Source organism: Balaenoptera borealis (assembly GCF_965194805.1).
Source record: "Balaenoptera borealis genome assembly, chromosome: 16".
NCBI lineage: Eukaryota > Metazoa > Chordata > Mammalia > Artiodactyla > Balaenopteridae > Balaenoptera > Balaenoptera borealis.
Window position 1 is genome coordinate 79,571,205 of NC_138872.1, and position 24,861 is coordinate 79,596,065.

At 49.8% G+C, this 24,861-nt stretch overlaps 2 protein-coding genes across 2 annotated transcripts in view; both read left to right on the top strand.

The window, feature by feature from the left end:
- The first annotated feature begins 184 nt into the window (after positions 1 to 184).
- LOC309613437 (E3 ubiquitin-protein ligase TRIM50) lies at positions 185 to 18,441 on the top strand. The gene is made up of 6 exons (XM_082360250.1): positions 185 to 5,742; positions 8,721 to 8,816; positions 9,755 to 9,985; positions 10,107 to 10,129; positions 11,209 to 11,333; positions 12,606 to 18,441. Exons 1-6 carry the CDS (start codon positions 5,344 to 5,346, stop codon positions 13,193 to 13,195), a joined length of 1,464 nt encoding a protein of 487 aa, XP_082216376.1. The 5' UTR covers positions 185 to 5,343; the 3' UTR covers positions 13,196 to 18,441.
- A 322-nt stretch (positions 18,442 to 18,763) lies between these two features.
- Positions 18,764 to 24,861, top strand: part of NSUN5 (NOP2/Sun RNA methyltransferase 5) — a 32,703-nt gene continuing 26,605 nt past the window's right edge. Inside the window, exons 1-4 of the mRNA XM_082360249.1 lie at positions 18,764 to 19,113; positions 19,225 to 19,347; positions 19,867 to 20,041; positions 20,138 to 20,246. Of these exons, the coding sequence (XP_082216375.1) occupies positions 18,892 to 19,113; positions 19,225 to 19,347; positions 19,867 to 20,041; positions 20,138 to 20,246 (629 nt within the window). The 5' untranslated portion in view covers positions 18,764 to 18,891. The remainder of the gene's footprint in view (positions 19,114 to 19,224; positions 19,348 to 19,866; positions 20,042 to 20,137; positions 20,247 to 24,861) is intronic.

A 24,861-nucleotide genomic window follows, 5' to 3' on the forward strand; every position in this document is an offset into this window, starting at 1 on the left:
CAATCCCGCTGCCCGCCCCCAGCGGAGACTCGGCCTCCCCTTTATACCCTGCCGTCCGCACCCGACGGCGGCAAACCGTTCAGGCACCGCGAGGAGGCGCTCATCGCTCCACTCCAACCGCCGCCAACTGCCTGCGGGCCCACGCCGGGGCTGGTGTCTGGACCACGCGCCAGCGGATGCCCGGCAGGGTACGTGACCGGGCACGTGGTGGGGACGCAAGGAGCTTGATCCTGCGCGAGTTGAGAGCTCGCAGGGCATGATGGGAAACGTAGTGAGGCCCCACGGAGCATGACGGGACACGTGGCGCGTAACTGGGCATGTGACGGGGGAGTGCAGAGCAAGATCAGGCATCCGGTGAGGACGCGAAGAGCATGACGGGGGCCCGTGACAGGGGCGTGTGGTGGCACGTGGCGAAGGCGCAAGGAATGGGACACGCAGGTGGTGAGGATCAGCAGTGGGGCCCATGATGGCCAAGCTGTGGGCACGTGGCCGGCAGAACACGCTGGTGGGGACAAGGCCCCAGAGACGGCGGGCTGCTGGAAGGGTCAGGCCTCACAGCCGTGGGTTATTTCCACCCTCCGTCCTTCTCCATCGCGTTCAGGGGAAACGTAGACGCAGACAGGACTTTAAAGTCAAACTGCCCAGTTCCTGAGAAAACAAGGTGATGGCCCTCACCTTCCCAGCACCAGAGCTGCAAAATCTGCTGCACCTGCGCTCTTGTGGAGCAAAGGAAGAATAGCCCTGGATTTCATCCCCTCCAGCCTGTTCCCTGCGTCCTCCCACTCTTGCCAAATGGAGGACTGGACGCCTTTGGGTATCCTCTCTCTCCTGCACCTGCCTTGCCTTGACTACGGATCATTTCCTTTCGCTTATATGTGTCCCCAGATACCCCGCCTTAAAACAAACACGCCTCCCTTTGTCCCAAATGTTCCCGCTGCTACGGGTGGTCTCATTCCTACTCTCCGTGGGAAAAACTTCTCAAAAGGGTTGCTGCAAAGGCTTTCTCGGCTATTCTGTCTCCACCTCCTTACCCTCCATTTTCTTTTCAACTCACTTCAATACCACTTTCCCCTGTTCCACGCCACCATTCTTCTGTTGTTGTTGCCAAATCCATCAGACGCCTCTTTGTCCGCAGGTTACTGGACTCTTGTCAGCATTTGATGAAGCTGACCTGACTGACCTTTAAATGCTTTTTTTCTCTTGGCTTCTGTATTTAGTTTTCTTTCCCTCTTGCAATAGAGGACCACAAAACTAGCTGTTTAAAGCAACACCTATTTATTATCTCACGGTTCTGTGCATTAGAAGGCTGACACCAGTCTCACTGGGCTAAGATCAAGGCATCAGCCTCACTGGAGGCTCTGTGGAAGAATCCACTTCAAAGCCCATTCAGTTTGTCGGCAGATGCAGCTCTCGGCCTGAGGTCCCCACGTCCTTGCTGTCAGCCAACAGTGATCCTTAGCTTTTAGAGGCTACTCTGTGGTCCTTGCACGTGGGCCCCTACATCTCAGAGTCAGCAACAGCATGCCAATTCCTTCTCAAGCTTGGAGGGAATATTATCTGATTGATATTTTTATAGGCTTTCCTCATTTTTATAGGCTTTCCTCCTCTTCTGCAGCATCGCTCTCTGAGTCCAGACAGGGCAAGTTCTCTACTGTTAAAAGGTCATGTGATTAGATTGGACCCACCCAGATAATTCAGCTCCATGACTGTAATTACATCTTCAAAGTCCCTTTTGCCGTGTAAGGTAGCGTATTCACAGATTCCAGGAATTAGGGCATGGGTATCTTTGGGGAACCATTCTGCCTGCCACACCTTGCTGGTCACCACATCCTCCTGATTTTCCTCCTACATGTCTGCCTGTCCCTTCTCAGTCATCCTCCCCTTCCTGACCTCTAAACATTAGCAACCTCAGGGCCCTGTCTGTGGACCCCTGCCCTTCTCTATTCCCAATCCCTGAGAGAGCCCAACCATTCCCAGGTTTAAGTATGTGATATACCAGGCCAGCCTAGAGCCTCCCCTGGGAACCAGAGCTCTAGGTGCCTGTGTCCAATTGACTTTTTCAGTGGTTCTCAAATTGTAGTCCCCAGACTAGCAGCATCAGTGTTGCCTGGGAACTTATAAAAATTGGGAGAAAATTGTTGGACCCATCCCTGTACTCCTGAATCAGAAAGTCTGGGGCCTGGGCCCAGAAGTTTCTCTCTCTTTTTTTTTAAAGAATTTATTTATTTATTTATTTACTTATTGGCTGTGTTGGGTCTTCGTTGCTGCGCACGGGCTTTCTCTAGTTGCAGCAAGCGGGGGCTACTCTTCGTTGCGGTGCACGGGCTTCTCATTGCAGTGGCTTCTGTTGTTGCGGAGCACACGCTCTAGGTGCGCGGGCTCAGTAGTTGTGGCGCACGGGCTTAGTTGCTCCGTGGCATGTGGGATCTTCCCGGACCAGGGCTTAGAACCCGGGTCCCCTGCATTGGCAGGCGGATTCTTAACCACTGCACCACCAGGGAAGCCCAGAAGTCTCTCTTTTAACAAGCCCCCATGTGATTCTTGTGTCTGCTGAAGTCTGCAGACCCCTGGGCTGCTCAGTTGCTCCACCTGGTTGTCCTCAGTCAGGCATCTGACTCTGGATTCTCCCGTCTGCCTTTTTCACCTTGATCTTCCTGGCATCACTATCCACCCACCCAGGTGCTCTAGCCACTACGATCTATTATCTACACAGCGGCTAGAGGGATCTTTTAAACATATAAATCAGATCATATTCCCTTGCTTTAAAACCCACCAATAGCTCCCACTGCCCTTGAAATTAAATCCAAACCTTTGCCCTGGTCTACAGGGCCCTCCCTGCCAACCCCTCTGACCTCATCTTCTGATGTTCCCTCTGGCTTAACTGTGATCCAGCCACCCAGGCCCCCTCTCTGGTGGATCTCACAAATACGGTTGACCCTTGAACAACAGGGGTTTGAATTGCGAGGGTCCACTTATACGCAGACATTTTTCAATAGTACATAGTACAGTACTACACCGTCCGTGGTTGGTGGAATCCATGGGTGGAGAGGGCCGACGCTAAGGTATATGAGCATTAACCCCACACTGCTCAAGGGTCAATTGTACTGAACTCTTTCCAGCCTCAGGCCTGTGCACTTGCTTACCCATTGCCTGGACTGCCCTCCTTTCAGGTGGCTGGCCTCTTGGTATCCTTCAGTTCTCAGCTCAACCATCCCTCCTGAAAGATTGTCCTGCCCCCTTCTAGAATGCACCTCACAATCCTGCCACTCCATCTCCCTCTTTCTTACCACACCGTTTACTTCCTGCATAGCATTTAACGCTATTATATTATCTAGTTTATTTATGGCCTCACCCTACTCTTACCCCCATATATTATAAAATCCAAAAGGACAGAAGCCTTGTCTGTCTATTTCTCTAATGGATCCCTAATACCCAGCCTAGTGCTTGACTCATAGCAGGTTCTCAATAAATACTTGTACAATTCAATAAAATTGGCTTTCTGCCTGCCTATACCAGACCTTGGTCTAGCTTGTCACTGGGGTAGAGACCTCACCCCGCTGAGACATGGGTGCTTAGGCCTGCAGGGGTCGTGGCCTGTTGATCCAAAGCTCCTTGTTTCTTAACACTTCTGGAGACCCTCACCCACCCCTGTCTTTTCCATTCAGTGAGTTCCCACCACACAGCCATGATACGAATAGTAGAGTACGACCGTAATATTTATTAACTATATAACAAAATGACATTGAACTTCTAAACCTTCGAAATAACCTTAATAAAAATGTTTGTAATTCAACAATATTGAGTAAGAGAAGTTGGACACAGAAGAATACATGCTATGTAATTCTGTTTATTTGAAATTCAAAGCCAGGCCACATTAATCTATGATGATGTAAGTCAGGATAGTGTTAGGAGTTCTGAATGGGGGATGCCTGAGGAAGCCTCTGGGTGCTGAAAATGTTCTGTATCTTGATCTTTTTAAAAAATGTTTACTAGTTTATAGTAAAGGATACAGATGAACGGCCATATGAAAAGGTATATAGGGTGAAGTCTGGAAGGGTCCAGAGTGCAGGGACTTCTGTCCCCATGGAACTGGGGTGCACCACCCTCCCAGCACATGGATGTGTTCACCAACCCAGAAGCTCCTCTGTATCTTGACCTTGTGAGTGAGTATACACGTATAAGTTGTACTGCAACTGTGTAGTTAAGATTTGTGCACTTTATAGAAGTTATACATCAGTTTAAAAATCTAGGTAACTAAAAATACCTTCATTATTCTAGAGAGAGAGAGGGAGAGATTGAGATTCAGAAAGAATTGTGTCAAAGCACGAGTCCACTCCCGTTTGGGGTCTGTGAGGTATGAATCGGCACCCAGTCGCTCTGTCTCCGCCCCTCCCCCATGCCTGGCCAAGGCGAGCACCTGAGTATTGCCGTTATCAGAGCCTGCCGAGCAGAGGCTGCCTCCCCGGTCCCCTGATACGGCCTAGTCCCACCTGATTCTGAGTGACCTTGAGGACACCGGGGTGTTTCTGGGAAAGGGGAGGAGGAAAGGAGCAGAGACTAGGTAGAACTGGTGTCCAGCTACAATCCCCACGTCTCTGCACCTGCTGTCCCATCCTGGGGAGAAGAGAAGGCAGAGCAGATCAAGTCGATGATGCTGGTGTGAGGCCCCGGTGGGGGGCTCGGTGGATCCCGAGAAGCCAGGTAGTCCAGTGTGGGGTTCCCCTGGCCCACTGCCAACTTCTGGTGAGACGCCAATCAGTTTTTACAGAGGAGCAGGGTGGGAGCTCAGGAGACCGCTCTCCAGGGTCCCAGACTCTCTGGAACAGTGTTGTCCTAAGACAGAACTCTGCTTTAGAAAGGCCTGGGGGTGTCAATTGTAAGTGCAGATTTCTGGGGTTCATTTGATATGTGTGAAGGGGTGACTCAGGAATTCTATTGTAACTCTGCTTCCAACAGCTGCTTGCCAGTTTGAGAACTGATCTAGAAGGTGGGAAAGACCTTGGCTTGTTTTTGCTCTCCAGTTCTAGGTCAGGACACCTGCTGGGCTGGAGCTTGCATTATTAGTGTCACTCCAAATGACCCTGCAGATGGCCTCTTTCATGTTTACCTCCAAATCCGAGTTAAAAATGTAGAATCCTGGACCTCCAAGTGACCACACTTTTCGTTTAAGCCCTTTGTTTTAAAGATGGGAAAACAGACCCAAAGTCATAGCGGGTCAGGACTGGAATCGAAGACTGGCGTCCTTAAGAGCCTCTCCTTTCAGGGCCCTTGGGGGCTGGGGGCCAAAGGAGTGGAGGGAGCAGGCCCCAGGGAGGCCGCCCTGGGCTCCAGCAGGCTCCGTGGATGGCGTGGCAAGTGAGCGTGCCCGAGCTGGAGGACCGCCTGCAGTGCCCCATCTGCCTGGAGGTCTTCAAGGAGCCCCTGATGCTGCAGTGCGGCCACTCCTACTGCAAAGGCTGCCTGCTGTCCCTGTCCCGTCACCCGGACTCGGAGCTGCGCTGCCCCGTGTGCCGGCAGGAGGTGGACTGCAGCAGCTCCCCGCCTAACGTCTCCCTGGCGAAGGTGATCGAAGCCCTGCAGCTCCCCGGGGACCCTGAGCCCCAAGTCTGTGCGCACCACCGGAACCCTCTCAGCCTCTTCTGTGAGAAGGACCAGGAGCTCATCTGCGGCCTCTGCGGCCTGCTGGGCTCCCACCAGCACCACCGGGTCACGCCTGTCTCTACCGTCTACAGCCGCATGAAGGTGGGCAGCGAGGCTGCTGGGGGGTGGGGAGCCGGGCCGCCCCTGGGGACACAGAGCCGGGTCCTGAGCCCTTGGGGCCCTCGCCCGGCACAGAGGGGTCCAGGGCCAGCCTTGTTCTGGAGCAGAACTTGCGGAGCGTTTGCTCATCCACCGATCACCTTTTGAGCAGCGGCTCCAGTCTCCAGGTGCTGGGGACTAGGTGATCCACGGGATGGAGAGCCCCCTGCGCCACGTGCTAGCCCCCTCCCCTGCTTTAGTCTTCTCTGTAGCCCTCATTCGATTGTTGAGCGCTCAGGGGACTGCACTCTCAGGCAGGTGAAGACTTTGTTTCATTCCCTGGGATATTTCTGTGCCTAGGACCATGCCGGCCAGGTAGTAAATGCCCAAAATGTATTTGTGGAATCAATGGATTCCTGCCCTGATGGACTGTTGCCTCAGAACTAGCAGATCATTATTTACGATGAATAATAATAATAATGATACCATCTTAGGTTAGTCTGTTGATCTAAGGTTTATGAAGAGTGGGGTTGTTGTCGTACTTGCAAATGAGGAAACAGGCTCCAAGAAGGTAAGGGTCTTAGTCAAGGTCATACAGTTTGTCAGTGGTAGAGCTAGGACTCACATCAAGGCCAGTTCTCATTCCCCTGGCACCAGATCAAGGAAGGACAGGAAGGGTTTTTGGAAGTAAATTGTAATAGGGTACCTGGCCCGGGTGTTTGGGTGGGTGGGGGGCTGGGGGCAGTAAGGATGAGGAATGAGGAAATTCAGGGGAGGGGGCAGGACGAGGGAGAAGCATCGAGATCCGTAGACAGAGGGGCCCCTGGAAGCTGTTCCAGGGCTTTCCTGGCTGAGTGCTCTGGGCAGCATTTCTTTGCTCCTTCAACCCTGGGAGAGAAGTAGGAAAGGTGCACAGGGCCAGCCAGGTTGTCCACCAGCTTCCCCTACCCACAGACATTTCCTGGGCATCTAGTATGTGCTAGGTGCTACACTGGTGCCCATGGTACAGCAGTGGGCGAGAAGTTCACCCTGCACCAGAGCTCACAGTCTGGGGGTCTGACAGAGTCCCGTGTGTCAGGTGCTGCTCTCAAGGTTAAGTACAGGCAATGGTGAGACCATCTGGAACATGGCTCCTGCGTGGTCTCAGGTGATCAGGGAAGACTTCTTGGAGGAAGTGGACTGGTAAGCCGAGACCTGAACCATAAGGAGGACTTGAAAGGAAAAGAAAGGGAGGAAAAGCATCCTAAGTATAAAAAGAGCACGTGCAAAAGACCAGGAGGCAAACAGCATGGCAGATTTGAGGAATTATACATTGTTCCAATAAGCACGAGGGAGAGTGAGATGGGAGTGAGGTGAGGTAAGCGTGGGTCAGGTCATGAAAAGGCCTGTGTGACATGAGACGGGATTAGGGGTTTATTCAGAGAACCGGGGTTGGAAGGTTTTAAGCAGAGTCGTGATGTGGCTCGATCGCTCTGCCAGAGGATAGATTGGAGAGTGAGGCTGGGAATAAGAGATTGGGGAGTAATCTACATACAGGCGGTCACTGAAGCCACAGGTGTGGAGAAGACCAACCAGGAGAGTCTGCAGGAGTGATGGGGAAGATGATGCCCCCAGGAGCATCAGGACTTAAGATTTGGGTAGAGAGAGAACTCTGAAAAGGGGCCAGAAGGAATTCACTGAGGGAGCAGGAACGTTGGCTGAATGTAGCCTCTAGAAAATCAGAGGAACAGAGCATTTTGACAAGACGGAAATCACTTGTGTAAAATGTCTGCTGAGGATTGAAAAGAGTCTGTCTGGTTTAGCAGTAAGAATTGGTTATCTTGGCAAGAGTAGTTTTAGGGGAGTGTGAAAGGAGGAAGCCAAATTGCAGTGCAGTGAAATTGAGTCGAGTTTTATTAGCAGAGGGCTGCCTGGCGGAGGAGGAGACTCTTGGGAGCTCGTCATTTCTGGCTAGGAGCTGGGAGGGCTTGGGTCCTGGTTTTGGATGTGGGTTTTTGTGATCTCAAGACTCCTCCATGTGCTGCAACTAAGTTACGTTCCATTATCAGATCTCTTTCATGCATTCCTGTTTTCTCCTATTGATTGGGATCTTAAGATACTTTATTTATTTGCATAATTCTGTTTCCACTCACTGTGGCCCAGTTGATGAGAAAGAACTAGTCCCATCTCTCTTTGCCTTGGGAGGGTTACCACTGGGATGCCCTTCTCAGGCTCCTATGAGATCGGATGCCTTGTTATGGAGAGCAAGGACTCTGTGTTCATTTATCTCCATGCTGGCTCTATTTTTTTCTCAGCTCCCTTCCAGAAGGGCTCTTGCAGCTGACTTCTGCTTGGGCACTGTCTAAGCCAAAGATTCTGCACACTCCATGGGCACAAACCAGCAGGGCCCCATTAGGTTGTGCAGCCAGATGGTGCTCTAGGTGGTTCTGGTTGGATCCCTAAGGTTAAGTCAGATATGGGGCCAGGGCAACCTAGGAGAAGTTTACTTCAGCCTGGGAGGCCCTAAATCTAGGCTGGGCTCAAGCTTGCTGGCGATGGATTCAGGCCTTTATAGGGAGTGGGGGGTCACCAGGTGACCCCTCCCTGGGCCATTGCATGCACCATTGGCTTCACTTGGGCCAGCCTTTTTGTGATGACTCTTGATGAAATGCCCACTAATTCTGGACCTGCTGGTGACCAGCAAGTTTACCAGATGGGTTCCCTACGGGCAGCATTCCATGCAGGGAGCGTTGACTTCAGATTGGCAGTTGCCCCGCTTGGATGTTGTGTGGTGACTTCTGGTGGCTGTAACAACGTGTAGCCTCTCTGTCCACGGCATAGAGAGTGATGACGTGGAGATCTCTTCTGTCCAGGCAGTCCGTGCTGTCAGTGTGGAATATTCTTGAATAGCCTTTCCTGTTTTGTGCTTGTGGCTGTCGGGCTGCCCCCGGGAGCTGGGGCGGGTGAAGGGGTCGGCGGCTTACGGGGCCTGTTGCCTCCAGGAGGAGCTAGCAGCCCTCATCTCCGACCTGAAGCAGGAGCAGAGGACGGTGGAGGAGCAAATTGCCAGACTGGTGAACAACAGGACCCGGATTGTCGTGAGCGCCCCGCCCCTCTGTGCCCTCCCCCGGGACCAGCCGCCCGCCTCCCCTTTCCTGCAGAGCCCAGCTCTAATCTGTCCTTTACAGGAATCCATGCCTTCCATATACAGCCAGAATTCAAAGCATTCCAGGGTGGGGTGGGGGAAGCGCAAAGGCTCTCGGAGGAATTCAGCACAGCTGTCAGGACTGTCGCCAAATTGGCTGGTGTCCTCCACGTCCTTGAGGCTGAGATAACCTAGAACCCAAGTCCCGGAGGTAAACAGCTTAACACGTGGGCATGACCGCCCGCCCTCTGCCACCTGTGTCTGCTTGACATTGACAGCCTGGGCAATGCCCTCCTAGTACCTTAGAGCGCAGGCACGGGAAGGCTTGAAGCCCTTGGTGGCGGTCTGCTTTTCCTAAACGAGGGGCACTTGGGTCTGGGAGTCTGGGGAGCCTGGGCCCTGCAGGCAGTCATGAGACGAGCAGGAGACCAGCATCCATTGAAAGTCAACTCAATTAATCTTCCTCATCCTGGAGAGGGAGCCCGCTTTACCCCGTCTGATGGAGGCAGAACTCAGGGTCACACGGGGAACCCTTGTTATCTCACTCCAAAGTCTGCTCTCCAGGGCCTTTCAGACTTTTTTTCAGTTGTGGAACCCCGTGATAAAGCAAAATCTTACGTTCACACTTGTTAGCAAAGATGGGCAAAAGCAGAGCCACTGTGTTGGAACTGGGAGCTGGGGGCCCAGCCTCTGCCCTGCCACTGTCGTCCTCCCCCTGGGGCCACATCCTGGATCCCCAGGCACAGTGTGAACACCTGGCAGGAGTCAGCCCTGGGACTTGGGTACCAGGACCAGCCCGGTCAGAAGGGCCAGGAAGGCCTGAGCTGCCAGGCTCTGGGGACGCCAAGATCAGCCATGGCTCCTGCCTTGACCGGCCCCTCCCTGTCCCAGAATGAGTCTGATGTCTTCAGCTGGGTGATCCGCAGTGAGTTCCAGGAGCTGCACCATCTGGTGGACGAGGAGAAGGCCCGCTGCCTGGAGGGGGTGGAGGGTCACACCCGTGGCCTCGTGGCCTCCCTGGACATGCAGCTGGAGCAGGCCCGGGGCGCTCGGGAGCGGCTAGTGCAGGCCGTGGGTGTGTTGGAGCAGTTCGGCAACGAGAGTCACCATGAGTTCATCCGGGTGAGTGGACAAGGGAGTGTCCCCTGTGCCAAGGCCACCGGGGCTCCAAGAGCCTCCCCCTTCCTGTCGGCTTCCGCCTAGCCTCGTCCATGCTCTAACCCTCCTCCCTCTTGTCTTCCAGAAGTACCATGCCATGGCCTCCAGGTAATAACCTCGGAGGGCACTCTCAGCGAGGGCCTGGTGGCTGTGGGCACGGGCGTCTCATCTCCACTAGATCCTCCCTTCAGTTTTACTGGTGCCAGGAGCAGCTGCCCACATCTGGCTCTGTACTGAGCTCAGGGAAAGTGACAGCCTTGCCTTTAGGGGTCTCCAAGCCTTGTGGGAGGCGGCGGTGAAGTATGGTTACATCCCTATGGGCACCTAGAACAGTAGAAGTTCACACAAGCTAAAGAATTAACACAGAGGAGGAGGTGACTGGGGGGAGATCGGCAAAGACAGCGCACAGGTGGGATGGCTGAGAAGGGCAGAGGGCAGGCGTTTGCCAGGCACGCTGACTCATGTGAAAGGGTAAAGTGTGTGCAGGTTTGGAGTATTGTGAGAATTTCAGTATCATGGGTGTAAAGGATGACGCAGAGCAGAACAGGAGATGAGGTGGGTGATGGTGGGTAAGGAAACATGCACCATGGCTTGTAGGAAGGGGTTGGATCCATGTTCCAAACCCAACAAACGAATCACCTGTGCAGTTCCTGAGCCTTCCTCAGCCACGTTTATGAGAGTCTCCTTGTTTTCTCCAATTTCCCTTAGTCTTAAGGACAATTTGGTTAGGAGCATTGGCTTAAATGAATGGACAGAGGATCTGATTGGCTGAGTTTGGTTTCCACTCCAGCTGGAGCTGGGGGCCAGGGTCACCCGATACAGAGAAGTGGTCCTCAAACAGTGCACCAGAACCACCTGGAGGGCTCAATTAAAACAGAGGTCACTGGGCCCCAGTAATGAGTTCTGATTCAGCAGGCCTGGGGTGGGACCCAAGAAAATTTGCATTTCTAACAAGCCCCCAGGTCCTGCTGCTGCTCCCAGACCTGCACTTTGAGAGCTACTGATGTAGAGTGTTTCCCCTTCCAGGAAGGAGGCAGGTCCTGGTTGGGGGGGGGGGCGGGTACATGCTGGGCATCTTCAGTGCACGGTCTTCTGAGCTGTGGCTTGGCTGGTTGGACCTGCGTTTGGGTGAAGGGCTGGGGTGCACGGTAAACAGCTCCGCCATCACTGTGGACCTTTGCCCCCAGTGCAGAGCTCCAGCAGGCCCGGCCCCTGGAAGGCGCGTTCAGCCCCATCTCCTTCAAGCCAGGCCTGCACCAGGCTGACATCAAGCTGACTGCGTGGAAAAGGCTCTTCCGAAAGGTTCTGCCAGGTGAGACCCCACCCACCCATCCTCCTTCCAGATTACGAGGTGCAGAGAACTGGAGGGGGTGCTGGCACAGCTAACAGTGAGGGCACGGTGGTGGGCTTCCGCCAGCAGGGGGAGCTCAAGCCCAGTTCCATCTCTTACTAGTGACTGGGAGAGTGGTGTAATTTTTTTTTTTTAAGGATATTATCTATTTATTTATTTATTTATATATTTTTGGCTGTGTTGGGTCTTCGTTTCTGTGCGAGGGCTTTCTCTAGTTGCGGTGAGCGGGGGCCACTCTTCATTGCGGAGCGCAGGCCTCTCACTGTCGCGGCCTCTCTTGTTGCGGAGCACAGGCTCCAGACGCGCAGGCTCAGTAGTTGTGGCTCATGGGCCTAGTTGCTCCGCGGCATGTGGGATCTTCCCAGACCAGGGCTCGAACCCGTGTCCCCTGCATTAGCAGGCAGACTCTCAACCACTGCGCCACCAGGGAAGCCCAGTGGTGTAATTTTTGCACCTCAGTTTCCTCATCTGTAAGGAGCCCACCTTGCTGGGCTGCGTAGTTTCTAAGTAGACGTGTGTGTGTGTGTGTGTGTGTGTGTCTGTGTCTGTGTGTGTGTGTAGTTTAGTTCTTAATAAATGGCAGCGGCTGCTCTGCCAAAAAATAACTCGGACCTTTAATTAACTCCTTCATTACTAGCACATAAGGAAGATCAATCAATAGACTGATTTCATCCAACAAAGGCACAAACAGGGTTGATATAAGAACAAAAGGGGGAAAGGGGAGGACAAAAACTGCAGATAATCTCTGAACCATGAATGTTGTTTGCACGTTTTAGGTGTAAACTGATTAGTTGGCAGCGAGCAAAGAGGTCAGTTGGGATAGTTTGTCCTTGACTGGGCTGCTAGGGTATCCAAGAAAGCCACTGCCGTTGTTAGAGTCTCCAGAAAACCTGGGGAGTGAAGCTGAGGCGCCCACGTGACAGGCCGTCTCCCAGATCCTTCCATCGGCACCTCCGCCTTAGGCAGGCCGCCTGCACCGTTTCCCTTGCCAGAATGCCTGGGCTTGCAGCAGCCCATTCTCCACCCTTCAGGCATCATTCACTCATTCGGCAAATGTCCTCAGGGTTGCCTGCTCCAGGCCCCCAGCCCCTTCTAGGCCCTGCGGATACAGGGAAGAGGCCGACTCAGTTCTTCTCCCGAGGAGCTCAGGGCCTGCCATCGGCCTCCCTCGGGGCAGGGCCTGCTGCTGCCTTCAGCGAGGCTTGAATACACATCTCCTCTGATCTCTCCCAGCCCCGGAGTCCCTCAAGCTGGATCCTGCCACGGCCCACCCCCTCCTGGAGCTCTCCAAGGGCGACACGGTGGTGCAGTGTGGGCTCCTGGCCCAGCGGCGCGCCAGCCAGCCCGAGCGCTTCGACTACAGCACTTGCGTCCTGGCCAGCAGGGGCTTCTCCTGTGGCCGCCACTACTGGGAGGTGGTGGTGGGCAGCAAGAGCGACTGGCGCCTGGGGGTCATCAAGGGCACAGCCAGTCGCAAGGGCAAGCTGAGCAAGTCCCCAGGGCACGGCGTGTGGCTCATCGGCCTGAAGGAGGGCCGGGTGTACGAGGCCTTCGGCTGCCCGCGGGCGCCCCTGCCCGTGGCCGGCCACCCTCACCGCATCGGCGTCTACCTGCACTACGAGCAGGGGGAGCTCACCTTCTTCGACGCCGACCGCCCCGACGACCTGCGGCCGCTCTACACGTTCCAGGCCGACTTCCAGGGCAAGCTCTACCCCATCCTGGACACGTGCTGGCACGAAAGGGGCAGCAACTCCCTGCCCCTGGTGCTGCCCCCGCCCAGCGGGCCCAGCCACCTCACCCCCCCTCAGCCCACCAAGCTGTAGCGCTGCTCGTGGGGCTGCCTTCCCAGCTGGGCACGGGGGCTCGAGGGGTCCCACCGGCTCTGGTGAGCAGAGGTTATGTAGTCATTCGGGAAGGCCTTCCTGCCTGGGTGTCCCTAGAAACGTTTAATGATAGGGAGAGAAGGACCACAGTCCCATCCCCAACAGTCAGGGGTGTGTTTATTACCCTCTTTCCAGGCTATTAACCTGCTTATTAACCAGCGGAGCCGGGCCTTGGGGCCCGCGGGTCAAGCTGGGCTTCCCTTGGTCCCTCCTAACCGCGATCTCTGCTTACTCTTCCCCCTGAGGGTGGAAACGCTCCCACACGTGACTTCCCCCCATCATTGTGAACTTTAACTAACTTTAAGGATAACAAAATTGACGTTATTTCTTCCTTTTCAAATGATTTGCAATTATCAACCGCTGTACCTACCCACTGCTTTATGCTCAGGCCTTTAAAAGCAGCTCCAGCCTCTGGTGGGGCCACATCTTGCTTCCACCCCCTGCCCATCGGTCTCTGGTTAGTCACAGCAAACACTCCGTCATTGCTCTGTCCCCAGAGACTTCTCTCAACTTCCCTCTCTGTTAGAGAAGATGGAAATGACACTCCTGCAGAGCCGAAGCAAGTAGGGGCCAGATGGGTGTATGGCCCATCCCTGAAAGCTGCCGGGCACATGGGAGTGGGTCCAGAGCCCAGGTCTGTGCATGCTGAGCTTGCCCTGTGGTCACCCCAGACCGAGGCTGGGACAGCTGAATTCCTTCCCAAGAACGTGAAAATTGGAAGAGAGAGAGAGAGTGGCTGGGGCTGAGTCATCTGAGGTCTGGTGCTTTAGAGAGAAGCGCCCCAGCCTTGTGCCCTGAGGTCTGTGGACCCGCCCAAGAGCCTTCCTTGGGGCACAGCCCTGCCCTGTCACCCTGGCATGAATCCACATCGGCCACACTGACAAAGTCTCAACCCACAGTCTATCTGAATGATCCTCCAGGAACAGGAGAGGAAGGAAGACGGTGAGGCGCTACCTCAAGGCCATCTTTACCGACCACCTTATCCTCACGGGAGACTCAGGACATCACCTCCCTGGCTGTGAGGAGCTCTGAAGCTCTCTGCCCCACTTCCCTCCCAGTAGGGCTGCAGTCTATAAAAGAGCTTAGCTGCGTCTAGAACTGGCTCCTCGGCAACGGAATATCCCACAAGTCAAGTTGCAGCCATGAGCCCTTTGATTTCCACACCATCCTTTTTGGCATGGGCAACAAGGCCCACGTGCAGCTTCCACCTTTGGCTAATCTTCCTCCTGCTGTCTATGTAAGTAATAAACTGAATCAAAAGCTGGTTGTTGTCTCTTGATCAGCTGAATCTGTCGGGCCTTGGCCTTGGTTGCTGCATGCTTGACACCTTCCAGACTTGGTTTTTCGGTTTTGCAGCTCTTCCTTCAATTCCATGAATCTACCTCCACTCTCCACCCTTCTCCACCATGCTGTGTCCTGGGAGGCTGGCCCCGCTGGAATGCAAACCCCTCTGGCTTCCTGTTGGGTTCAGCTGAGGGGAGAGACTGGCAGGAGATCCCAGGGCAGGAGAGGGAGTTGGAGGTATTGATTTTCCTGGTTTTCTGCCTGCTGGGCTATGCGTTGGCAGCTTCCCTCTACTAAAGACTCCTGGCAGACAGCCCTCTCCCTCTGCTACTCTTCCCTTGCTCCTGTCGGTGAACAGTGAGCACTGCAGCATCTTCCGTAGGTCCCCTGAACTCTGACTGTTCTTTTAGAAATAGTCCCTTCTTTAAACTCCCCTCCACTACTCCCTTATGTGCACCTTTCTGCCTCCAGCCAGACCCTGACAGACACAATGGCATACTTCTGCACCCATTTAATAAATCCCCTCTTTTGTTTGGCTAACCAGAGTTAGTGTTTGTGCTTGCACCCGAAAGATCTTAACTGATACACATCCAATATGCAGAAGGCAGAGGAAAGAGCAGTTAATTCTTCATGTGGAGTTGGCATTTAAGCTGAAAGAAGTGGAAGACAGGCAGAGGAGAAGAGCCCTCAGGGATCTAGGTCCAAAAGGGATGCTGCAGCTGGAGCTGGGCCTGGAGATGATGGTGGGGGCTGATCCGGGGTAGGGGGGCATCTATGCTACTTTAGTGTATGTTAACTTTGTGCTGTGATTAATGACAGCGTGGGAGTGGGCGAGTCTGCCCAGGGAGAGAAAATATCAGACTGACAGAAAGGAGGTCAGAGAATGGAACACCAGAACCTAGGGGAGCAGCTTAGACGGGGTTGCCAAGGAACCTTAGAAATGGGCAGAGAGATGCGAGGGTATGCTAGCAGGAGAGGTCATAGAAGCCAAAGCTTTCCAACAAAGAAGGTGTGTTCAACAGTGCCATGAAACCCCAGATTCAGCAGGAAAGGCCTAAGGAATATTTGGAGATTCTTGGTAGTTTGGGAGGGACCCATCTCAGTGCAGCTGGTGGAAAACGGACTGCAGGCAGTTAGATAATAGCATGTGATGAAGATGTAAAGGCAAGGATTGCTGATTCTCCATTTAAAAATTTTGATAGTGGTACTTCCCTGGTGGCACAGTGGTTAAGAATCCACCTGCCATTGCAGGGGACACGGGTTTGACCCCTCGTCCAGGAAGATCCCACATGCTGTGGAACAACTAAGCCTGTGCACCACAACTACTGAGCCTATGCTCTAGAGCCCGCGAGCCACAACTGCTGAGCCCACGTGCCACAACTGCAGAAGCCCATGCGCCTAGAGCCTGTGCTCCGCAACAAGAGAAGCTACCACAATGAGAAGCACATGCATCGCAACAAAGAGTAGCCCCCGCTCGCCACAACTAGAGAAAGCCCACATGCAGCAATGAAGACCCAACACAGCAAAAAATGAATCTAAAAAAAAAGTTTGATAGTGAAGGGAAAAAGTAAACTGGGTCAAGAGTTTGGGAGAAGGTGGGATTAAGAGAAGGCATTTTTAGGACAGAGGCAGTGCCGTCCAGCAGAAGTATATGAGCCACATATGTAGGTTTATGTTTTCTAATGGTCACATTTTAAAAATTAAAAGACTCAGGGCTTCCCTGGTGGCGTAGTGGTTAAGAATCCACCTGCCAATGCAGGGGACGTGGGTTTGAGCCCTGGTCCAGGAAGATTCCACATGTTGCGGAGCAACTAAGCCCGTGTGCCACAACTACTGAGCCTGCCTGTGCTCTAGAGCCCATGAGCCATAACTACTGAGCCCATGTGCCACAACTACTGAAGCCTGCGCACCTAGAGCCCATGCTCTACAACAAGAGAAGCCACTGCAGTGAGAAGCCCACGCACTGCAACAAAGAGCAGCCCCTGCTCGCCACAACTAGAAGAAAAGCCCACACACAGCAATGAAGGCCCAACACAGGCAAAAATAAACAAATAAAATAAGTAAAACATAAAAAAAGAAATTAAAAGACCCAGGTCAGCTAGCACTCAGATCTTGATTTCTTAATACCATTCTACAATAAAAGGAATGAGAGCTCCTTGGAGAACTGGCTGATTCTGGGACTAGAACAGGAAATACACCAAATGAGCCTTTAGTATCTTGTAGTGCCAGAAGGCAAGGAAATGCTCAAAACCAGACAAACATGAAAAAAAAAAAAGTACAGTAGTAGAGCCCTGTGAAAAGGATATAGGAGCCAACTGAAAACACTTCCAGTGGCCAAAACAAGAATAATTTGAGCAACAAAGTATTTTGGATTACAGTACACAGTATAAAATAAATACCCCTGAATCCATACTGATATAAATAAATGATTGTTTAATTAAATGGGGGAGAAGAGATAAATCTGTGCAGAAGAATTCCCAGGAATTTACATAGCGAATCCGCCCTCGAGGGGGAGCATAATCCCCCTGCTCCTTAGATGTGGGCTACACATAGTGACTTCTTCCCAGAGAGGACAGAGGGTTACAGAGTAGCTTTACAGTGGAGAAACTGGACAAACACTCCCTCGGCCAGGTGATCAAGGTTAACATCAACACTGATGTCACTTTGGTACTATGTGCCCTTGATCTGATGTAATGAAAATGTCCCTTTACCTGTGGTCTTTCTCCCCAAAACTCATAACCCTAGTCTCATCATTAGAAAAACACCAGACAAGTTCCAAGTGAGGAACGTTCTACAAAATACTGACCAGGACTCCTTAAGGTAATCAAGGTAACCACAAACAAGGAAAGTCTGAGAAACTGTCACAGACAGGAGGAGCCTTGAGAGACATGACTAAATGTAAAGTGGTGTCCTGGATGAGATTCAGGGACAGAAAGGACATCAGGTAAAAACTAAGGAAATCTGAATAAACTGTGGACTTGTATCAATATTGATGTACCTGTTACCCACTCACCTGAAGCAAGGGGGATTGTTTTAGGATGGGTCAACTCTAGTACAGCTGGTTGTCCAGAACCACATCAATTTGTGCTCTGTTCATCCATTCACTCCTTCATTCATTCAACAGATATTTATTAAGTCCATACTGTGAGAAAGACACTGGTCTTGGAGCTAAAGGTAGATGAGTGTCAAGACAGACAAGGATTTGCCCTCATGAAGCCAGATGGAGAGATAGAGAATAAATCATAACCACATATGGAATAGGTGCTATGAAGAAAACAGATGATGTAATTTGATGGAGGAGGAGGAGGGTTCCACTAAAAGATCACTTATGAACTAACCTAGAGTTACAGGAGTGCATTAAACCTTTAAGTGACTCAATGATTTTATTGTAGACTAGAGTCAACCTTCTTGCAAAACGCTTGCTTATGTGCTATTAGTAATACAGAGAATATACAGGCTGGAATATTCTAGTTCATGGAGTCCTGTCTACTTGAATGCTTGAGATACAAGTGTACTGTTTTTTTGTTTTTTTGTTTTTTTTCTTCTCAATCAACCCCCATTATGTAACCAGTAACCACATGGGTGCTGTAGACCCAAATACCACACAATCCCTGTCCTCCCAGGGGTGGGGCTGGGGAAACATTCCTATAGATGAATCCTCACAAGGATTGCATAAAAGGCTAGCCATTGGGAAACAAGGAGCCATTTCTCACATCACGTGCCAAACCTAATTCTAAATGGATTTAAGTGTGAAATGATGAAGCCAATGATTTCTATATTGTAGCAGTGTGAAGCCGTTTTCAAGCATGACACCAAAGGCAGAAACCATAAAGGTAAGTATCTTAAAAATGAGAACTCTATGTTGCCCAAAACAACTATAAACCACATTAAAAAGCAACAATAGGGACTTCCCTGGCGGTCCAGTGGTTAGACTCTGTGCTTCCACTGCAGGGTGCGTGGGTTCCATCCCTGGTTGGGGGAACTAGGATCCCGCAGGCTGCGCGGCATGGCCAGAAAACAAAAAAAAGCAACAATAAATTGGACAAAATGGCAAAACCTAAGATAAGAGGTATATATTGTTAATACATAAAGAGCACCAAGGGAAAGATGGAAGAAGAATGAACAAAAGACATCTACATGTCACAACAGAAATACAAATGACCAATAATATATGAAAATATTCAACCTCAATCCCAGAAATTAAAACATCAATAAAATCTCATTGTTTGCCTGTGAAATCGGCAAAGATTGAAAGAAAAAAGAGAAGAGCTACTAAGAAGTGGTGAACCGGGCTCCCAGCGTCGGCCTCCACTCCCTGCCAGGCAACTGGCACACGCCCTGGGGATACCTGGATGGGCACTGTGGCTCCCGGATCCGGAACCTCCGTGCCCTTTGACCCCGGAAGTCCGGGCGGGATGGGCGGCGCGGAGCCGGGCGCGCTTTGCGACAGAGTCGTAAAGGCGCACGCGTGGGTGCGGAGTATGGCGCTGTACGCGGCGGCGGCGGCCGTACTGGCTGGCGTGGAGAGTCGCCAGGGCTCCCTCAAGGGGCTGGTGTACGGCAGCAGCTTCCAGGTAGCGGGGTACGGGGTTCGGAGTTCGGACCCGGGAGGGGAGCCTGGCGGGGAGGGGGGCTCCCCCCCGGCCCGGCCCCCGCCTCATCTGGGTTCTCTCGGCCGCGCACAGAACGTGAAACAGCTGTACGCGCTGGTGTGCGAGACGCAGCGCTACTCCGCCGTGCTGGACGCCGTGATCGCCAGCGCCGGCCTCCTCCGCGCCGAGAAGAAGCTGCGGCCGCACCTGGCCAAGGTGACGGGTGGGGTGGGGCGGGGTGGGGTGCGGTGGGTCGGGGCGGGCGGGGTGAGCCCCTCCTAACCCGGTCCCAGCTCCGCCACTGTGCGCGGTGTGACTCTGTCAAGTCGCTCCTCTGAAATGAGGAGGCGCACCCCTAGCTGGGTTATGAATTGAGGTGGGATGAACATGCTTTGCCTTCGAGCCTTGTGTGAAAGGTAAAGAACGGAAGTGCAAAGTAGTGGCGGTAGGGACTCTCTAGGTAAAACAAAACGGTGATGTTGACCAGGGAGGAGGGTTGGGATCCAGAGCTTTCCTGGTGAGAAGCCATGGGGAAAGGGTTCAGGACTGGGAAGCAAGGCACCAGGTTCAAATCGTGTATCTGCCATTAATTTCTTGTGTGACCTTGAATAAGGTATCTCACTTTTACCTGTTACCGTCTTGACAGGTGGTCTGTTTAGCTCTTCCAGTTCCAACACTGTGGCGTTCCAAGATATTCATGCTCAAGGTTTTCTGTCTTCCTTTCCCCATCCCCAGGTGCTAGTATATGAGTTATTGCTGGGAAGAGGCTTTAAAGGGCGCGGGGGCCGATGGAAGCCTCTGCTGGACCGGCACCAGGCAAGGCTGAAGGCCGAGTTGGCCCGGCTCAAGGTTCGCCGAGGTGTGAGCCAGAATGAGGACCTGTTGGAAGGGGGATCCAAACCTGGCCCAGGTGAGCTGGAAGGAGTTGTGGAGGTGGAGATAGCCATCGGGCCCTCAGGAGAGGGCCATCCATGTTCCTGCCCACTCACTGCTGATGGTTTCCTAGCCTCCCAGGTGCCTCGATTTGTGCGAGTGAACACTCTGAAGACCTGCTCGGAGGATGCAGTTGATTATTTTAAGAGACAAGGTTTCTCCTACCAGGGTCGGGCTTCCAGGTGAGTTTAGAACCGTGACTGGCTGCCCTCATCTAGGAAGGAGCCTGGGGAAAGGGGTCGGTGGGGAGAGAGTCAGGGTGGTTGTGACTGCGCCCAGGTTTTCTTCCTACTTTTCCAGCAGTTTCTCCATTTCCTTTCAAGGCCTGTCTTCCTTCACCCTTTAAACAGTGGTTCTCTTGGGAGCCCTGTTTTACTGATACATTTTTCTAAATGTATCCCTCAATTTCTTCTCTGGCTCTGACTCCTATTTCTCACCTGATCATTCTATCTCCCAGTCTAGATTTCTGTCCTATTTTTCTCCTCTCAGGTTCATGTTACTGCTTCACAGACACCACAGTCGCAGAACGTGTCAAACCAAATTCATCTTTCTTTTGAACTCTGCACTGTTTTTTTTTTTAATGTTAAGTTATTCATTCAAAATTTAAGATTTAAGAGAAATGCTGCCAAAACAGTGTGCTTTATTTTATGCATTATTGGATTATTTTGCAGCATCCTTTTTTAAAATTGACATATAACACGTTATTAGTTTCAGGTGTACAATGTGATGACTTGATATTTGCACATATTGCGTAATGGTCACTAGAACAAGCCTAGTTAGCATCCGTCACCATACATAGTTGTGAATTTTTTTTCCTTTGGATGAGCACTTTCAACATTTATTCTCTTAGCAGCTTTTAAATATTATTAACCGTAGTCACCATGCTGCACATTACATTCCCGGGACGTATTTTATAACTGGAAATTTGTACCCTGTGACAACCTTCACCCATTTCGCTCACCTGTACCCCACCCCCTGTCTCTGGTGACCACAAGTCTGTTCTCTGTATTTATGAGATTGGTTTTTTGTTTTTGTTTTAGATTCCACATAAAAGTGAAATCATATAACGTATGTCTCTCTGTGTGTGACTTACTTCATTTAGCATAATGCCGTCAGGGTCCATCCATGTTGTCGCAAATGGCAAGATTTTATTCTTTTCATTGGCTAAATAATATTCTGTTGTGTATATGTATCAATTTCTTTATCCAGTTCTTCCATTGATGGACACTTATGTTATTTCCATGACTTGGCTGTTGTAAATAATGCTGCAATGAACATGGGGATGCATGTATCTCTTTGAGTGTTTTTGTGTTCTTTGGATAAACACCCAGAAGTAGAATTGATGGATTGTATGGTAGTTCTATTTTTAATTTTTAAGGCACCTCCATACTGTTTTCCATAGTGGCTGCACGAATTTATGTTCTAACCAACAGTGCACAAGTGTTCCCTTTTCTCTACATCTTTGCCAACACTTGTTATTTCTTATCTTTTTGATAATAGCCATTCTAACAGGTGTGAAGTGATATTTTGGGTTTTTTTTTTTTTTTTGGTTGTTGTTTTTATACAGCAGGTTCTTATTAGTTATCTGTTTTATACATACTAGTGTATATATGTCAATCCCAATCTCCCAATTCATCACACCACCACCCCCCTCCCCCACGCCACTTTCCCCCCTTGATGTCCATACGTTTGTTCTCTACATCTGTGTCTCAATTTCTGCCCTGCAAACTGGTTCATCTGTACCATTTTTCTAGGTTCCACATATATGTGTTAATATACGATATTTGTTTTTCTTTTTCTGACTTACTTTACTCTGTATGACAGTCTCTAGATCCATCCACATCTCTACAAATGACCCAATTTCGTTCCTTTTTATGGCTGAGTAATACTCCATTGTATACATGTACTACACCTTCTTTATCCATTCGTCTGTCGATGGGCATTTAGGTTGCTTCCATGACCTGGCTATTGTAAATAGTGCTGCAGTGAACACTGGGGTGCATGTGTCTTTTTAAATTATGGTTTTCTCTGGGTATATGCCCAGTAGTGGGATTGCTGGATCATATGGTAATTCTATTTTTAGTTTTTTAAGGAACTGCCATACTGTTTTCCATAGTGGTTGTATCAATTTACATTCCCACCAACAGTGCAAGAGGGTTCACTTTTCTCCATACCCTCTCCAGCATTTGATGTTTGTAGATTTTCTGATGATGCCCATTCTAACTGGTGTGAGGTGATACCTCATTGTAGTTTTGATTTGCATTTCTCTAATAATTAGTGATGTTGAGCAGCTTTTCATGTGCTTCTTGGCCATCTGTATGTCTTCTTTGGAGAAATGTCTATTTAGGTCTTCTGCCCATTTTTGGATTGGGTTGTTTGTTTCTTTAATATTGAGCTGCATGAGCTGTTTATATATTTTGGAGATGAATCTTTTGTCCGTTGATTCGTTTGCAAATATTTTCTCCCATTCTGAGGGTTGTCTGTTCATCTTGTTTATGGTTTCCTTTGCTGTGCAAAAGCTTTGAAGTTTCATGAGGTCCCATTTGTTTATTTTCGTTTTTATTTCCATTACTCTAGGAGGTGGATCAAAAAAGATCTTGCTGTGATTTATGTCAAAGAGTGTTCTTCCTATGTTTTCCTCTTAAGAGTTTTATAGTGTCTGGTCTTACATTTAGGTCTTGAATCCATTTTGAGTTTATTTTTATGTATGGTGTTAGGGTGTGTTCTAATTTCATTCTTTTACATGTAGCTGTCCAGTTTTCCCAGCACCACTTATTGAAGAGGCTGTCTTTTCTCCATTGTATATCCTTGCCTCCTTTGTCATAGATTAGTTGACCATAGGTGCGTGGGTTTATCTCTGGGCTTTCTATCTTGTTCCATTGATCTATGTTTCTGTTTTTGTGCCAGTACCATATTGTCTTGATTACTGTAGCTTTGTAGTATAGTCTGAAGTCAGGGAGTCTGATTCTTCCAGCTCCGTTTTTTTCCCTCAAGACTGCTTTGGCTGTTCGGGGTCTTTTGTGTCTCCATACAAATTTTAAGACTTTTTGTTCTAGTTCCGTAAAAAATCCCATTGGTAATTTGATAGGGATTGCATTGAATCTGTAGATTGCTTTGGGTAGTATAGTCATTTTCACAATGTTGATTCTTCCAATCCAAGAACATGGTATATCTCTCCATCTGTTGGTATCATCTTTAATTTCTTTCATCAGTGTCTTATAGTTTTCTGCATAAAGGTCTTTTGTCTCCCTAGGTAGGTTTATTCCTAGGTATTTTATTCTTTTTGTTGCAATGGTAAATGGAAGTGTTTCCTTAATTTCTCTTTCAGACTTTTCACCATTAGTGTATAGGAATGCAGGAGATTTCTGTGCATTAATTTTGTATCCTGCAACTTTCCCAAATTCATTGATTAGCTCTAGTAGTTTTCTGGTGGCATTTTTAGGATTCTCTATGTATAGTATCATGTCATCTGCAAACAGTGACAGTGTTACTTCTTTTCCAATTTGTATTCCTTTTATTTCTTTTTCTTCTCTGACTGCCGTGGCTAGGACTTCCAAAACTATGTTGAATAATAGTGGTGAGAGTGGACATCCTTGTCTTGTTCCTGATCTTAGAGGAAATGCTTTCACTTTTTCACCATTGAGAATGATGTTTGCTGTGGGTTTGTCGTATATGGCCTTTATTATGTTGAGGTAGGTTCCCTCTATGCCCACTTTCTGGAGAGTTTTTATCATAAATGGGTGTTGAATTTTGTCAAAAGCTTTTTCTGCATTTATTGAGATGATCATATGGTTTTTATGCTTCAGTTTGTTAATATGGTGTATCACATTGATTGATTTGTGTATATTGAAGAATCCTTGCATCCCTGGGATAAATCCCACTTGATCGTGGTGTATGATCCTTTTAATGTGTTGTTGGATTCTGTTTGCTAGTATTTTGTTGAGGATTTTTACATCTATATTCATCAGTGATATTGGTCTGTAATTTTCTTTTTTTGTAGTATCTTTGTCTGGTTTTGGTATCAGGGTGATGGTGGCCTCATAGAATGAGTTTGGGAGTGTTCCTTCCTCTGCAATTTTTTCGAAGAGTTTGAGAAGGATGGGTGTTAGCTCTTCTCTAAATGTTTGATAGAATTCACCTGTGAAGCCATCTGGTCCTGGACTTTTGTTTGTTGCAAGATTTTTAACCACAGTTTCAATTTCATTACTTGTGATTGGTCTGTTCATATTTTCTATTTCTTCCTGGTTCAGTCTTGGAAGGTTATATCTTTCTAAGAATTTGTCCATTTCTTCCAGGTTGTCCATTTTATTGGCGTAGAGTTGCTTGTAGCAGTCTCTTAGGATGCTTTGTATTTCTGTGGTGTCTGTTGTAACTTCTCCTTTTTCACTTCTAATTTTATTGATTTGAGTCCTCTCCCTCTTTTTCTTGATGAGTCTGGCTAATGGTTTATCAATTTTGTTTATCTTCTCAAAGAACCAGCTTTTAGTTTTATTGATCTTTGCTATTGTTTTCTTTGTTTCTATTTCATTTATTTATGATCTGATCTTTATGATTTCTTTCCTTCTGCTAACTTTGGGTTTTCTTTGTTCTTCTTTCTCTAGTTCCTTAGGTGTAAGGTTAGATTGTTTATTTGAGATTTTTTCTTGTTTCGTGAGGTAAGCTTGTATAGCTATAAACTTCCCTCTTAGAACTGGTTTTGCTGCATCCCATAGGTTTTGGATTGTTGTGTTTTCATTGTCATTTGTTTCTAGGTATTTTTTGATTTCCTCTTTGGTTTCTTCAGTGATCTCTTGGTTA